Source organism: Pelmatolapia mariae, linkage group LG18 (assembly GCF_036321145.2).
Source record: "Pelmatolapia mariae isolate MD_Pm_ZW linkage group LG18, Pm_UMD_F_2, whole genome shotgun sequence".
In the NCBI taxonomy this organism is placed as follows: domain Eukaryota; kingdom Metazoa; phylum Chordata; class Actinopteri; order Cichliformes; family Cichlidae; genus Pelmatolapia; species Pelmatolapia mariae.
This window is the reverse complement of record NC_086243.1, coordinates 37,377,072-37,393,209: the sequence shown is the minus strand read 5'-3', so window position 1 is coordinate 37,393,209 and position 16,138 is coordinate 37,377,072. Positions and strand designations below refer to the sequence as shown.

General features: G+C 50.8%; 1 protein-coding gene across 3 annotated transcripts; it reads right to left on the bottom strand.

Moving 5' to 3' along the window:
• Window positions 1-3,486: 3,486 nt before the first annotated feature.
• afg3l2 (AFG3-like AAA ATPase 2) lies at window positions 3,487-13,812 on the bottom strand. 3 transcript variants are annotated; one of them, XM_063461327.1, is made up of 17 exons: window positions 13,611-13,812; window positions 12,417-12,513; window positions 11,363-11,431; window positions 8,959-9,092; window positions 8,731-8,883; window positions 8,316-8,390; window positions 8,112-8,236; window positions 7,765-8,038; window positions 7,478-7,615; window positions 7,193-7,346; window positions 7,015-7,122; window positions 6,803-6,928; window positions 6,606-6,716; window positions 6,412-6,527; window positions 6,117-6,317; window positions 4,209-4,403; window positions 3,487-4,054 (listed from the first exon to the last, which is right to left on the bottom strand). In XM_063461327.1, the coding sequence occupies exons 1-17, from the start codon at window positions 13,692-13,694 to the stop codon at window positions 3,812-3,814; spliced, it is 2,403 nt and encodes an 800-aa protein (XP_063317397.1). In that variant the 5' UTR covers window positions 13,695-13,812; the 3' UTR covers window positions 3,487-3,811. The 3 variants fall into 3 exon arrangements, with proteins under 3 accessions (XP_063317397.1, XP_063317398.1, XP_063317399.1); XM_063461328.1 differs by having other exon boundaries at window positions 8,112-8,233; XM_063461329.1 differs by lacking the exons at window positions 3,487-4,054; window positions 4,209-4,403 and adding an exon at window positions 4,410-5,987.
• Window positions 13,813-16,138: the final 2,326 nt, after the last annotated feature.

The following is a 16,138-nucleotide window of genomic DNA, read 5'->3' as shown; positions in this document are numbered from 1 at the left end:
GATATGGTATTTGGCGAGGAGTAAAATCAGATTAATGAGGTAAAAAGCATTCGAGTCTTTCCTACTAAAGTCAGTGTAACCAAATAACACATTTTGGTAAAAAAGCACAAAATTTGATAAGGTGTTCTTAGAGATGAAACTAGCGATATCTTTCCACAAAATCTGCATAGAGGTACAAGACCAGAATAGATGTGAGCAGGTCTCCGGGGCGATCTTACAGAAGGAGCAAAGAGTGTCTATATCCCTCTTATATTTTTGAGGGAAGCATTTAACAGGGTAGAATCTATGAATTAGCTTAAATGAAATTTCCTTCACTTTGTTAGTAAGGAGGAATTTTTGTGGCAAACACCAAACTTTTTTCCAGTCAATGTCCTTGACAAAATTAGACCAGAAAGAAATGGAAGGAGGAATGGAGACAAGTCTTGAAAAAGAGACCTAATGTTGGCATTCACACCTTTACAAGAGGAGAAACAAATCTGACCTAAAGGAGTCTCTCAGGACAGAGCGGGACAAGAACAGGAGTGGGGAGGCAGTGGTATTTCTAAACAACATGGACAGACCAGACGGTATGGCATCAAAAACAATACAAAGCTCCCTTGGGGATACTGGGATGTTATATCTGGATAGGAACTCTGAGTAATTGTGTAATAAGCCTGCGTTATTGAATAGTTGACTCACCAGAAGAATACCATTATTAAACCAGTTTTCAAAGAACAGCGACTTATTCTTGTAAAGAATGTTACAGTTGATCCAAATATAATACCTTTGTGGAGAAAAGTTATGTTTATAGATTAAGGACCGTGCCAAAAGAGCTTGTTGATGAAAGTTTGAGAGTTTCATTGGGATTTTCTGAATATTGTAGTTGCAGAGAAGAATAAAGTCCAAGCCACCCAAATGTGAAAAGATATGATGAGAAATGAAGTTCCAGATGGAGTTTGGGTAATCCAATCCAATTTATTTTGAAAGTGTAATTTAGGGAGCTGAAAGACCAACATCTAACTACAGAAGAGTGCCAGAGATGCATGACGGGTAATGACGATGGCGGAATACAAGAACACAAGAACAATAATAATAATAAAAAAAATAATAAAATAAAATACAAAGTCCAAAATGTAATGTATTTTAATTTCCTTTTTGTTTTTAAGGTCTTTAACTGTGGCGCTGTATTGCAGAAGTTGACATAAGTGTTTAATATTGGCTTTGCAGTCTGTCCATCATTTTGTATGAATAGGAATTTTTCCCAGGAGCAGCAGAGGTCGGAGGAAGTAGGTAGTGGATTAAATCTTTCCCTTCAAAACACACTTTAAGTTCAATTTTTTTGGTTTATTTGTCTGTCTGTAATAATAAACATCATTCTGAAAGAGTCTGGCATATATACAACAGGTGACAAACAGCTTCAGTGTGGAAGTGACACAAACAACAAGAATAGTTCCCATCAAGCTTAAACCTCTCCAGTGTCCATATGATGAAGTACTTTAAATGAAGCTCCACTAACTTTGTTGTTTAAGCAAAATTTCCCTCCATAAAACCAAATTTGGTTCCATTTAAATTCTCCACATCAAGAAGTCCAACAGGATTGTGTAGGTTTGTGTATCTCTGCACCACACCACTCTCTCAAATGTTTGTACATGTGAGTTGGTGCACTAAGTGTAATTCCCACATTGCCACATGGATAGACGGATGGATCTAAAAATAGCCAGCTGGAATGTTAAGGGACTGAATCATGTAATTAAGAAAAAGACAGTTTTAACATCACCCTAAGCCTGGAACGGGCAAAAGTGCAGGGCTGTGGGTTCTGATTCATAAAACGGTTAGCTTCACTGAGACTAAAGTAGATAAGGAGGGGAGATATAAACTAGTACATGGACAATTATTAGATACACCAGTAATTTTATGTAATATTTATGCTCCCAATTCAGACACGCCTACGTTTTTCATAATTTACCACAGCTTCTTTTGGAATCGCACGGTGCACAAACAATAGTAGGCGGAGACTTCAACCAAATACTGGACTGAGACCAGGATTTCTCTAAAGTCGTAGGTGGCGTTTGAATGTGTCCTTACTTAAAGACACGTTATTTACTAAAATGATCAGGGATGACATCTAATATTTTAAGGAGACAAGCAGTTGAGAGGACACTACATTGGCTGTCTGGTGGGATGCTATGAAAGGATCGGTTCCTTTGCTTCCTTTAAGAAGAAGACAGGCAATGAAAATATCACCACACTGGAGTCTGAGCCAAAAAGCCTCGGGGCTTCACAGTCTGATGTAAGGACAGGGCTGCGTTAAATAAAATCAGTAATGTTAAACAGAAGTTGAACATACTGTGTAATAAAAAGGCAGGATGCGCTCTGCTTCGTACAAACCAGACTCAGCGGGTGAAAAACCAGGCCGGCTGTAAACACATCGTGTGCAGCTGTGAAACAGCTGGGTTAGCTTCCACCACACAAACACACTCAGTCCCAGAGACAGAAGCAAATGTGGGCATCTCTCTGCAGTTGTTTGGTACGAGTCACAAACCTCACCAAAGGCACTATGATGTAAAGGACACAAGGCAGGTCGCTGGGACTTTAATAGCTTTATAAAACAAAAGAGTTTTAATTAGTGGGACACCAGTCGACTGGCCACAGTGGCATAAGGCAGCCATGCTTTAAATGTCGCGTTTCTTTGATGGTAAAACCTAATTTTTCCGAAGCTTTGATCACATTGTTACTCTGTTAAAGACGTCCTGTCCGCACCACCTCATACTCAGCATCACCCACTCGCCGTGTGACCATGAAGGCTCTTTTCCACTCGGCGAGTAACTTTGAGCCTGATGTGTGTAGCTTTGCTCTCAGGTCCAGGACAAACCAAACCTCATGTTTAGAGGGGCTCCTCCTCTCAGTTAGTGAAACGGTGCGCAGCAGCACTGCTTCGATATCGCGCTGCATCATCTACCAGATTACCACCGAGGCCTACATGAAGACTGTACTCTCATATTCTATCAGCACGTCCCACCAGGGGAGAGAACACTGCTCCCATCCTCATCCTCACTGTAACGGAGCACGATGTCAGACTAGCAGTGAGGGCGGCCGGTCCAGACGGAGTGCCTGGCAAGGTGCTGGGAGCATGTGCCCCCCAGCTCACCCTCATCTCCACCAGATCAGGCAGCCGTCCATCCTGTCTACAATCAGCCACAATCGTCCCAGTGCCGAAGAAGTCTCCATCACCAGCCTGAGCCATTACCGCCCTGTGGCCCTCACGCCGCTAACCATGAACTCTCCCCATGTGACGTCCAGAAAGATCAAAAAAATCTGACTGTTAGAGAAACCGTACGTAGAGAACAATCTCATTGTTTTTCTCCTTGATAAATAATTATTATTGATTACCTTACATCTATACAGATTAGCCTGTTGTTGAACAGATCTGTGCACACACACAGTCTCGTTTACTTCCTCTGTGTGTGTTTACAGGAAGTGTGTGTTATTGATCACACGGAGCGGTGATTGGTGATCGATCAGTTTCTCTGACTTTATTTAAACATGTCAAACACATTTACACATTTATTCCATTATGAAACAGCATGCTAGCAACAACGATCAACTAATCAATATCTGATCTCTGAGCAGCCTCCAGCAGCATGTTACCACGGTGATGATGAGTGATTTCATGGATGGAGCAGAACGCCGTCGATAGTCTGGGATCAATAAATACGTGATGTTCTACACAGGAAACGTTCTTTAGGTCTTCAGGTTCCACGCTGGCCCTGCTGAAGTTCATCAGGAGACCTCAGAAGGCTCTCCGGCAGCAGGACAGAACCCGGAGGAACTTCTAGAAGGGCATTCCTCCGGAGATCTGCCGGGCCACCTGCTCGTCTGGGCTCTCCTCCCGCTCCGGCCTCCTCTCCTGGTTCCAGTCCTTCAGACCCTCGGGCAGCGTCGTGTCCTCGTCCTCGCCGCCGGTTCCTTCCACGAACTCCTCGTAAGTCGACTTCTCAGCGAAGGGCCGTTTGCCGAGCAGCTCCACCATGTCGTTCTTATCCAGAACCTCCTTCTCCAGTAGCCGCAGCGCCACCTGCCAACGCCACAGAGGACAGGTGAGCACAGAATGATCACGGGCAGAAACACGCAGGACCCTGCTCCGCAGAACTGAACCAGAACCGCCCAGAGCCTCGTGACTTTCTGAGGGGCTTGTTGTTCTGAGGCACGTAGAACACAGCTGACCCTACCTTCTCCACCTCGGCCTTCTTGTCGTTGAGGAGCTGCTGGGTTCTCTGGTACGCTTCGCTGATCAGGGTTCTGACCTCGGTATCGATGAGGCGGGCCGTGGCCTCGCTGTACGGCTTCTCCAGAACCATCTCGCCCTGGCGCGGCAGGTCGAAGGACACCTGGCCCACCTTCGGGTTCATCCCAAACTGAACGATCTGCAGGAGAACACAAGAGCAGGAGGTCAGGCCGAGCAGAACCCCCACAGGAACCGACACCACGGACAGACGGGAACAACTTCATTTCCAAAACCTGCACTAACAAAAACACGACTGGAGCTCATCAAAGAGCCAAAGCTTCGAGGTTCACGTCTCCCACCGAACTCGGCTTTAAAGGTTCTCCTTCTTCAAATCAGTCGAACGTCATCCTGAGACTTACGGTGAACACCTGCAACACCTCTCAGGTATCACACCTGCCTCACACAGCCTGAAGCTGTTGAGCCTCTGGAAATAATCCCAAAAGCTTGATTCTGTTCATTTGAACGTTTCATCTTCGTCGGGTGACTCCTTCAGTCTCAGCTGACTGCAGGTTTCAGTCTTATTGGACATCTGCACAACGACTGACACCTGACGACCAATGGGCTGTCAGGTCAGTTTATGATCATTAATATGCAAACTGTCACGACCACTCATCAACAGCCACTGATCAATGGCCATGAGTCGCGTTCACAGAGAGGTGGGGAACGGCTGCAATCACAGCATTGTAAGATGGTGACAGGTTAGGCCCCCTCCTCGAGTCACAGTTCATGTAAATGCCCATCGTTCCATCAGTGGTGCTGCAGTCAGTCTCTGTGCAGACGTCCTGTTTATAAGGTTGAAACCTGCATTCAGCTGAGACTGAAGACGTCACCTGATGATGATGAAACGTCCAGATGAACAGATGATTGAGCTTCAAGACTCTGGCTTAGACTGTGGATCCAAGTGCTGGCGACTCTTTCTCAGGTGTTTCTAAAGTTAAACCTGAGAGGCTCATTCTGATTGGTGCGCTGGGCCCAAACTACACAGAGCCTTAAGACTTCTGGAGCTGCCGTGGATCAGAGCCGAGGTGGATCAGAGCTGCCGTGGATCAGAGCTGCCGTGGATCAGAGCCGCCGTGGATCAGAGCCGAGGTGGATCAGAGCTGCCGTGGATCAGAGCTGCCGTGGATCAGAGCCGCCGTGGATCAGAGCCGAGGTGGATCAGAGCTGCCGTGGATCAGAGCCGCCGTGGATCACAGCCGCCGTGGATCACAGCCGCCGTGGATCACAGCCGAGGTGGATCAGAGCTGCCGTGGATCAGAGCTGCCGTGGATCACAGCCGAGGTGGATCAGAGCAGCCGTGGATCAGAGCTGCCGTGGATCAGAGCCGCCGTGGATCAGAGCTGCCGTGGATCAGAGCTGCCGTGGATCAGAGCCGCCGTGGATCAGAGCCGCCGTGGATCAGAGCCGCCGTGGATCAGAGCTGCCGTGGATCAGAGCCGAGGTGGATCAGAGCTGCCGTGGATCAGAGCTGCCGTGGATCACAGCCGCCGTGGATCACAGCCGCCGTGGATCACAGCCGCCGTGGATCACAGCCGAGGTGGATCAGAGCTGCCGTGGATCACAGCCGAGGTGGATCAGAGCAGCCGTGGATCAGAGCTGCCGTGGATCAGAGCTGCCGTGGATCACAGCCGAGGTGGATCAGAGCAGCTGTGGATCAGAGCTGCCGTGGATCAGAGCTGCCGTGGATCACAGCCGAGGTGGATCAGAGCTCTCTGCTGCTGTGCTTTTAACATGAAAGCCCCAAACAGAGAAGCCCCTCAAAATAAACAGCTGATGAAGAAGAACGTTACTAATCACTCCGATGATGGCGTTGGCGGCGTGCAGAGAGAAAACGCCCCTATTGACGGCTCACCTGGGCATAGGCGCTTTGCGTCACCTTTCGCAGGTCGTCCTGAGCGCCCGTGGTGATCCGGCCGAAGAAGATCTCCTCCGAGACTCGGCCCCCCAGAGTCATGCACATGCGGTCCAGCAGCTGCTCCTTTGTGTACAGGTACTGCTCTTTGGGCAGGTACTGCGCGTAGCCCAGACCCTTCCCTCTGGGGATGATGGACACCTGTGCAGGTCACAACACAAACTGATGAGTCTGCACCAGACCCCATTCATATTTCATTCAATTCTGCAGCTACAGCACCGCGGCGTCGAGTCACCTTCAGCAGCGGATCGGCGTGCTCCAGGAACCATCCGGCTACGGCGTGCCCGGCCTCATGATACGCCACCGTCTTCTTCTCCTCTGGCTGCAGGACCTGAGTCTTTTTCTCCAGGCCTTCAGACAGGAAGAGACGCTTGATGAAATCATCCTGCAGCCAACGCCGCGCTCCAACATTCAAAGTCTCGCACTCACCTCCGATGACCCTCTCGATGGCCTGCTCGAAGTGCTTCTGGCTGATAGCGTCTGAAAGGTGGCGAGCGGCAATCAGAGCCGCCTCGTTACAAACGTTGGCGATGTCGGCACCTGATTGGAGGAGAGCAGGGAGGACAAAGGTGTGTCTCGGACCAAGCAGGTGCACAAAGTCTGAAACGTCATTCAGCAGCGCTTACCTGAGAATCCAGGTGTGAGGGCGGCCATCTTCCTGGCCAGAGAGTCTTTGTCCATGTCAGGCTCGAGCTTCAGGGGCCGCAGGTGGACTTTAAAGATGGACGCCCGACCTTTGATGTCAGGAGGGCCTTAGAGGAGAAGGATATCACCTGATTGTGACCTCACACGAGCTCATACGGAAGATGTACACGGCTCGCCTGGCGCTCTGACTCACCGATGTAGATCTGTCTGTCGAAGCGGCCGGGTCTCATCAGCGCCGGGTCCAGGATGTCGGGTCTGTTGGTTCCCGCCAGGACCACCACGTTGGTGGCGGTGTTGAAGCCTGCGGCGCAGAAAGGAGTGAGCGATCGCCATGTCTTCATCATTATAAAGCTGAGTTTAGCTCCACCCACCGTCCATCTCTACCAGCAGCTGGTTCAGCGTGTTCTCCTGCTCACTCTGACCGCCAAAGTTGCCCCGCCCCCTTTTGCGCCCCACAGCGTCGATCTCGTCAATGAAGAGGATGCAGGGGGCGTTCTTCCTCGCCATGACGAACAGATCTCTCACCTGGGAAGGAAATTACATCAGCACCAATGCCAGACTCCTCCCCCAACAGAGCCACGTGATTTTGAGCACGTTGGCGAGCGCTCTCTGGCAAACAGGAAGTGAGGTAACCACAGTTAGTAAAACACACTCACCCTGGCGGGGCCGACGCCCACAAACATCTCCAGGAACTCAGAGCCGTTGACGGTGATGAAGGGCACGTTTGCCTCGCCCGCCGTTGCTTTGGCGAGAAGCGTTTTTCCGGTGCCAGGAGGACCGGTCAAGATGGCGCCCTGCTCACAGACATCAACATAAACGCCATCAGTGGCGACCCTACAGGCCCCACCCCAAGCCCCGCCCACACCTCACAGTTTTATCTTTGGCCGAATGGCGGCACTGACCCTCTGATCTGCGTCATAACCCCGCCCCCTTCGACTCTCACCTTGGGGATCTTGGCGCCGAGGTCCTGGTACTGTTTGGGGTTCTTCAGGAAGTTCACGAACTCCATGATCTCCAGCTTGGCCTCCTCGCAGCCCGCCACGTCTTTGAACTTCACGTCGATTTCGTCTTTCAGAATCTTCGCCGTCGTCTCGCTGACGCTGAACAGCCCGCCCATCCCCCGGCCAGGACGTCCCGCCCCTGCCGGTCCTCGCCGCAGCATGAAGAGTAGGAAGCCAATGATGAGCACGGTGGGGAGCATGCTCAGTAGGAACGTGCTGGAAGAGGGAGACAGGCGTGGTTAGAGGCGTAGGCCTGAGGTGGAGCTGAGGCCGGAGGTCGCGCTCGTACCCGTCGCTCTCGGTGGAGTAGACCACGGGCAGCCTGTTCTCGCCCTCGATGCCGAGCTCGTACTGCGCCGTCTCCAGGTTCCTCTCGAACGTGTCCACGCTGCCGATGTTGAACCAGACGTACTGCTGCGAGACACACACGAGAACCCGCTCAGAACCGAGCGTGGCGCCTAGAACGCCGCTCTGCAGACAGAAACACACTCACCCCGTCCACCGGCGTCTTCCCCGCAGAGAAAACCACCTTCACGTAGCGCTTGTTCACCACCTCCAACCGATCCACCTGACGGAGACGCACAGCAGCGGTCAGCTCCCTGTTTTTACATCATCAGGTCCAAACTTTTTCAACTTGGTTTGAGGAACCACTGTAACCAGCTTTAACCTGATTGGTTTTTCATGAGTTCATTCAGGAAGTGGAGTTACGAGACAGTCACACCAGCGCCCCCTGGTGTTCCTGCCCCGTAACTCCAGCCTAACATAAAGAAACACACCGGCGTGGTGACGGGAAAGTGCGACTACTCAAAAAATGGCTGCATTTCACCTGCCGCAGAGACACGGCCACTTTACTTTCAGACCGTCTGACGACATCATCCTGAACTAAGAGGCCCAGTGGCCGTCCTCACCACGCCTTTGGACAGGTAGTTGTTGACAAAGTCTTTCCAGGTGACCTCGCGTCCTCCGTCCCTCAGGAAGAAGTAGTAAGTGACAGTGGTGCAGAACGCCACCCCGCTCAGGAAGTACATCCGGAACTCCTTATCGTCCCAGGGCACCTCCCCCTGAAACAGACAACAGCTGAGACCAGAGCTCACCTACACCTGGACAGGTAAGAGGTCACAGGAGGAGAGAATGACCTTCTGCAGACGGCTGTACCAGTGCGACTCATCCTTACGACCTCCTCGCTTTCCCCCGCCGCCGCTGCCACCTGCTCCCCCCCCTCCTCCTGTTGACCTCCCCGATGCTCTCTGTGAGTTAGCGGGTTTGGATTCTGACAAAACAATAAATAATCTGGGACTCAAACAGCAACAAACATCAACACATCCACCTGACGGAGCGTCGGGTGAACAAGAACAGAGGTCAGACATTCAGGAGACAGACACCACCTCTACTATTAAGATTCAAACTTTCCTTTTTGCTAAAGCATATAGTTAGGGTTACAGTAAAGAGCAGTAAATTTCAGTAGAGGTCAGTAGAGAGCAGGAGAGGTCAGTAAATTTCAGTAGAGGTCAGTAGAGAGCAGGAGAGGTCAGTAAATTTCAGTAGAGAGCAGGAGAGGTCAATAAATTTCATTAGAGGTCAGTAAATTTCAGTAGAGGTCAGTAGAGAGCAGGGGAGGTCAGGAGAGAGCAGGAGAGAGCAGGAGAGAGCAGGAGAGGTCAGTAGAGGTCAGTAGAGGTCAGTAGAGAGCAGGAGAGGTCAGGAGAGGTCAGTAGAGGTCAGTAGAGGTCAGTAGAGAGCAGGAGAGGTCAGTAGAGAGCAGGAGAGAGCAGGAGAGAGCAGGAGAGGTGAGTAGAGAGCAGTAGAGGTCAGTAGAGAGCAGGAGAGGTCAGTAGAGGTCAGTAGAGAGCAGGAGAGGTCAGTAGAGAGCAGGAGAGGTCAGTAGAGGGCAGGAGAGAGCAGGAGAGGTCAGTAGAGAGCAGGAGAGGTCAGTAGAGAGCAGTAGAGAGCAGGAGAGGTCAGTAGAGAGCAGGAGAGGTCAGTAGAGGGCAGGAGAGAGCAGGAGAGGTCAGTAGAGAGTAGGAGAGGTCAGTAGAGAGCAGTAGAGAGCAGGAGAGGTCAGTAGAGAGCAGTAGGGAGCAGTAGAGGTCAGTAGAGAGCAGGAGAGGTCAGTAAAGAGCAGTAGGGAACAGTAGAGGTCAGTAAAGAGCAGTAGGGAACAGTAGAGAGCAGGAGAGGTCAGTAAAGAGCAGTAGGGAGCAGTAGAAGTTAGTAGAGGGCAGGAGAGGTCAGTAGAGGGCAGGAGAGAGCAGGAGAGGTCAGTAGAGAGCAGGAGAGGTCAGTAAAGAGCAGGAGAGAGCAGGAGAGAGCAGGAGAGAGCAGGAGAGGTCAGTAGAGAGCAGTAGAGGTCAGTAGAGAGCAGGAGAGAGCAGGAGAGAGCAGGAGAGAGCAGGAGAGAGCAGGAGAGGTCAGTAGAGAGCAGTAGAGAGCAGTAGAGGTCAGTAGAGAGCAGGAGAGGTCAGTAGAGGTCAGTAGAGGTCAGTAGAGAGCAGGAGAGGTCAGTAGAGAGCAGGAGAGAGCAGGAGAGAGCAGGAGAGAGCAGGAGAGGTCAGTAGAGAGCAGTAGAGGTCAGTAGAGAGCAGTAGAGGTCAGTAGAGAGCAGGAGAGGTCAGTAGAGGTCAGTAGAGGTCAGTAGAGAGCAGGAGAGGTCAGTAGAGAGCAGGAGAGGTCAGTAGAGGGCAGGAGAGAGCAGGAGAGGTCAGTAGAGGGCAGGAGAGAGCAGGAGAGGTCAGTAGAGAGTAGGAGAGGTCAGTAGAGAGCAGTAGAGAGCAGGAGAGGTCAGTAGAGAGCAGTAGGGAGCAGTAGAGGTCAGTAGAGAGCAGGAGAGGTCAGTAAAGAGCAGTAGGGAACAGTAGAGAGCAGGAGAGGTCAGTAAAGAGCAGTAGGGAGCAGTAGAAGTTAGTAGAGGGCAGGAGAGGTCAGTAGAGGGCAGGAGAGAGCAGGAGAGGTCAGTAGAGAGCAGGAGAGGTCAGTAGAGAGCAGGAGAGAGCAGGAGAGGTCAGTAGAGAGCAGGAGAGGTCAGTAAAGAGCAGGAGAGAGCAGGAGAGGTCAGTAGAGAGCAGGAGAGGTCAGTAGAGGGCAGGAGAGAGCAGGAGAGGTCAGTAGAGGGCAGGAGAGAGCAGGAGAGGTCAGTAGAGAGCAGGAGAGGTCAGTAGAGAGCAGGAGAGAGCAGGAGAGGTCAGTAGAGAGCAGGAGAGGTCAGTAAAGAGCAGGAGAGGTCAGTAGAGGTCAGTAGAGAGCAGGAGAGGTCAGTAGAGAGCAGGAGAGGTCAGTAGAGAGCAGTAGAGGTCAGTAGAGAGCAGGAGAGGTCAGTAAAGAGCAGTAGGGAACAGTAGAGGTCAGTAGAGAGCAGGAGAGGTCAGTAGAGAGCAGTAAAGGTCAGTAGAGAGCAGCAGAGGTCAGCAGAGAGCAGTAAAGGTCAGTAGAGGTCAGTAAAGAGCAGTAGAGGTCAGTAGAGCGCAGGAGAGGTTAGTAGAGGACAGTAGAGAGCAGTAGAGGTCAGTAGAGAGCAGTAAAGGTCAGTAGATTTCAGGTTTCTACCTTTGGCTGCAGCTTCAGCTTCGGAGTGTTTCTGCGTTTTCTGACTGTCTGGAAAATATTTCTCGAAACCTGAAGAAAGAAAGCAGATTGTACAGGAAGTGACATCACACACAGATGAGGGCATCACAGCTGATCTACCAGAGCCATTCCACTTCCAGTTAAACTCAGCAGGGGGCACTGTCACTACCTGATCCGTACCGGAAACCCGATCCATACCACGCATGCGCAAATCTTATGTCACTTCCTCTCTTTGCCAACATTGCGACAGCTAATGTATTTGAATGACACGGTTAGCGCCCAGTTAGCTCCTAGCATTTCTCAACAGCTCTGCCTGCTTTTCGACTGCCCGGGACATTTAAACAATGGATAATCTGTTTACAAACAAATTCACGCTTTTCTCCTCAACAGAGAGCGTCCCCCGATTGAACAACAGCGCCGTAAAATAAGAAGAATGGCGCCAAATTACAGAGTTAATAATACTGACTTAGTAATGTGTCACGTGAAGATTCATCAGCCAGATTAAGTGTTTACTGACAGTGATAGCGGACATCATCATCACTATTCCAACAATCCTCTCCACACAGACGAGCATAAACACACTCGACTACCACTAAATCAAATTTAACACACGTTTGTAATGACGCTAATTCAGTTTACAATAGGGTTCATTCACTCAGTCAGCAGGTGGCGGTATCCTCGTACACTGGGGAGTAAACTGCCTTAAATGAAACAGAAGAAGAAGAAAACATCTGCACATGTGCGGTACGGATCTTTTTATTTTTCGTTTTTGTCTACATTATATTGAAATGTTCCATTATTGCAAACATTTTAAGAGATACTTATTATTCTTAACATCTTAACAGATACTCTGACCCGTAACTATCGTAAAACGCTTTGACCGGAAGTAGACACCTTTCGCACATGCGTGGTACCGATCGGGTTTCCGGTACGGATCGGGTAGTGACAGGCGCTATAGAAACAGCTCAGTGGTTACAACACCCCCGTAGAACAGGAAGGCCACACGAGGGCGGGTCTAAATTTGATCAGCCAGTACCTTTTGGAGGTTTTGAGCTCAGCCTCCTGTAGGCTCCCAGCAGGTCACTCAGCAGGCTCCGCCCACTCTGCACCTGTGCTGTGGTTGAAGATGTTACCTGAGTGAATAGACAGGTCAGCAGATCAGAGTACATAGTGCTGAAGGCGCTGACATCATGGTTCGATCACAGTGTGCCTGAAGTTTAACAGGAAGTTCGCAACCCCTTCTCTTCTGTATGTGGTGGCACGGCGGTCTAACCCTGCGTCACGTTTCACCAATTTCAGGTAAAACAACCCCAAACTGACACACCTGAGTTCACCTTTGTTTCTTTGGTGGACTCCAGGATGTTAATACAGTCTGTTGGCTAACCTGACAAACATTTCTCGCTGCTTGTTTGCTGTGTGATGACCTCACAGCAAGCAGCATCTTTGACTACACCGAGCTTTGCATGGAGGAAGAGAAGACTTCCTGTCAGCTGATTTTAATGACTGTTCAGAGAACATTGCTTTGAAACACATTAAAAACACTCATCCCTGCTGTTCCCAGGTACGACTCCATAAACAGCAGCTTCTGTAGCGACGAATCGGCGCGCCAAGCAGCCCCATTAGCTGCCTCTACACAACAAGACAGGAAGTTAAAGCCAACACCTAATGAACGCCATCGTAATCAGGTCTCCTGAGACACCACAGGTGTAGTAACCATGGTGACTGTGATGGAGCCCGTTGCTCTTCTTCTCAAAGCTCTTTGGAGGCAGCTGATACTATTCAGCTCAGGGTGTTCGTAGCCACCGTTTACATTGTTATGCGAATATTCTCAGTCTAAGTCTCAGGCGGTTGTACCTGTGCAGGTGTTCTGCCTCGACTACTGTCCGCTTACAAAGACCCGAGGGATCCAGGACTATTCCCCATTGATCCGATTGGCCAGAGGATGCTGATGTCATATCCTCTAACTTCTCCAGCATCAGTTACCATGGAGATAAAGAGATAAGAAGTGAACCGCCACTTTAACGCGGTGTACCCTGTACCTGTGTACAACTGTCTGTAGCTGGTAACAGGAAGTGCACTTCCTGTTTGTTTATCGTAAACTTGCAGCCAGCTGCCCCTGCGGGTCCCGCGGCCTTCGCGCAGCCTCGGCCCAGAGTTCGGCCTCCCGCTGGCTCTGGGCTCGGGACTGCAGGATTAGCCTCTTAGCATGTTAGCCCCGTCGTGCACCTACCAGCCTGGCCGGAGCTCCGGAGGGCGGCAGCAGGCGGAACAGGCCGCGGCAGCCCACCGACAGCCGCAGGTAGCGGTGAGCCATCCTCCGGCTCTCTCACGCTGATCCGAGCCGAGCTAAACGCGTTTCAAGTTCACCCGAGTTGCTCCGTGACAGGAGCGCGCCGACATGTTTACCTGCAGCTCTTCTTCGTCTACTACCTTGTTGCTGACTCCGCCCTCTGGCGCCCCCTGCCGGCCGCTAAGGAGCCGCAAACAACCTTTTAGAAGAAACATAGAGAAGTATCTCCACAACAACTGTGCAGGATTCAATATTTTCTGCGTTTTTCTGTGCGCAAATATATTTTTATGTCCTAAAAACAAACAAAAAGATCATGAAACAGCTCCCAGTTAAACAAACTGTAACACAACACACCCAGACACTCACACACGGGTCAAACCCTGTTAAACATGCTGATGAGTTCGTGTCAGATTCCTAATCAGAAACTCTTTTATTTCAAACTTTCCAGTGTGACTGAACATTAATCACAAACTGCTGCTCCCTTCATGCTCACATTTCTGCTCAGGGCTGCAGATCACAAGACACCGAACTGAAAGTCAAACACATAAATCCAGGCCAGCAGGAGCGCTGACCTCTGACCTCTGAGTGGTCCGCCTACACAAGGGGGATCACTTTTAAAGGTCGCTTATTACTGGGCACACGGACTACGCCCTACAGAAACAGATTATTAACATGCAGTAAACGTCTTCAGCTGATGCGGTTACAACATGAATATATTTTAAAACAATAAAATCACACAGAGCCGCTCCCGGCTACAGCCGCCCGGGGGCGCTGTCGGTCTCTCCTCCAGGTGCATGCCGGGTAGAGCAGGATGGCGTCCCCGTCTGTGAGGAGGATCGGAGCGGCTGACCGCGGACTGTCTCCCCGCTGATCCCGCACTCTCTGTGGCCTCAGGACCTTCAGGAGCGGAGCTGCGGCCTTTCTGAGCGATGAGGTAAACTCTCCCGCTCTGTCACGCGCTCATCGGTTGGGGAGCGCGCGCCGTGACCTGCGTACAACCCGGCGAGTCCCCCGCTTCCCGGCGGGCTAACAGCGGCTAGTAGAAGGTAGCATGCTAACAGCCCTGCAGACGGAAGCCACAGTATGTTAGCTTAGATTAGCTTAGCTTAGTTTATACCTAGCCTGCTCTCCCCGGATTAGTAAGCAGCAGCAATTAGCGTAGTTGCTCCTGCAGGTTTGATGAACTGATGCTATCCGCCGCTAGCTCCGGCTTTCAGCGGGGTCAGCCGGCTAGCTTTGCCAGCTGTCCGGCAGCCTCCTGGCGCACAGCCCGAGGAGCCTACTTTCCATCCCTGAAGGCTATTTAAAGCATGACATCATATTTTTATGACGTAGCGAGTGACGTTGCTGTGACCCCACGGGCACTTTAGCAGATTTGGGATTAAATGCTGGATGTTAAATGCTAATGTTAGCAAGTGGGCCTGACTTCAGGTGACAGGAGGAGGACAGCTAGGGGGCGTGGTCTGCGAGCAGCTCATTGACTGTCAGGTGATCAGGGGAGGGTTCACCAGGTGCCCCTGCTGGGCAGGTTCAGGGTCTCTCATCCTCAGTTCATTTTTGGTGTCCGTTCTGCAGGTGTGGGTGTGATGAGAGCACGTAGTGATAATCAGTTAGCGTGTTCACTCAGATGTTACCTGGACAGGTGAGTGCTACTGTAGGACAGTAACACGATTTTCACATCAAGTCTCCATGCCAACAAATATACAATATACTAAATGGTTCTGTGTTCCTGTGTGTGTGTGTGTGTGTGTGTGTGTGTGTGTGTGTGTGAGAGAGAGAGGGAGTGAAAAGATGCCACCTGGTGGTGACAGTCAGCAACTACAAGCTCACCATTTCCTCAGCTTAGATCTGAAAAACGTCAAACACGGTTTTAAAGGGGCGGTTTGTGCACGTTGACACACACCTCACAGGTGTGCCGCCTCATGCTCACACACACACACCGGTAACCCTGGGTCTCCCGACAAGAGCTGGGCGGTTTATTGGCTTTAACACGCTGGAAGCAGATAGCATGTGCGACTGCCGAATGTTCGGGTGACAAGTGAGCTGGAAGAGAGCAGGGAACGATGGCGTGGAACGGGAGATCAAAAATAAAAGTTATTGTTTTTAACACTGGTTCACTTCAGCTCTTTGGGTGTTAGAACTCATGGACCAACAACAGCACGAGCAGAGCGGCTGTAGCTGAGACTTCGCACACTGCCCCCCTCTGACCGCAGGCAGGCAGTGAACGCCTCGCTTTGCTCAGCCTGAAATCCTGCTTCTCGCGTGCGTGTGTGTCTGATGAGATGTGCTTGTCAGATGTTGATGTAACCAGGATTAGTCTCTTCCTGTCTGACAACTGATCTAAGCCCCGCCCCACTGCGCCATGTATAACCCTCTTTTTGTTCATGCAGCTTCACCTATGATGCGGGGAGGGGGAGGGGCCTTGTTAGGACGCAATGTGCATTTCTCGGATCTCTGTCAGAATTTGC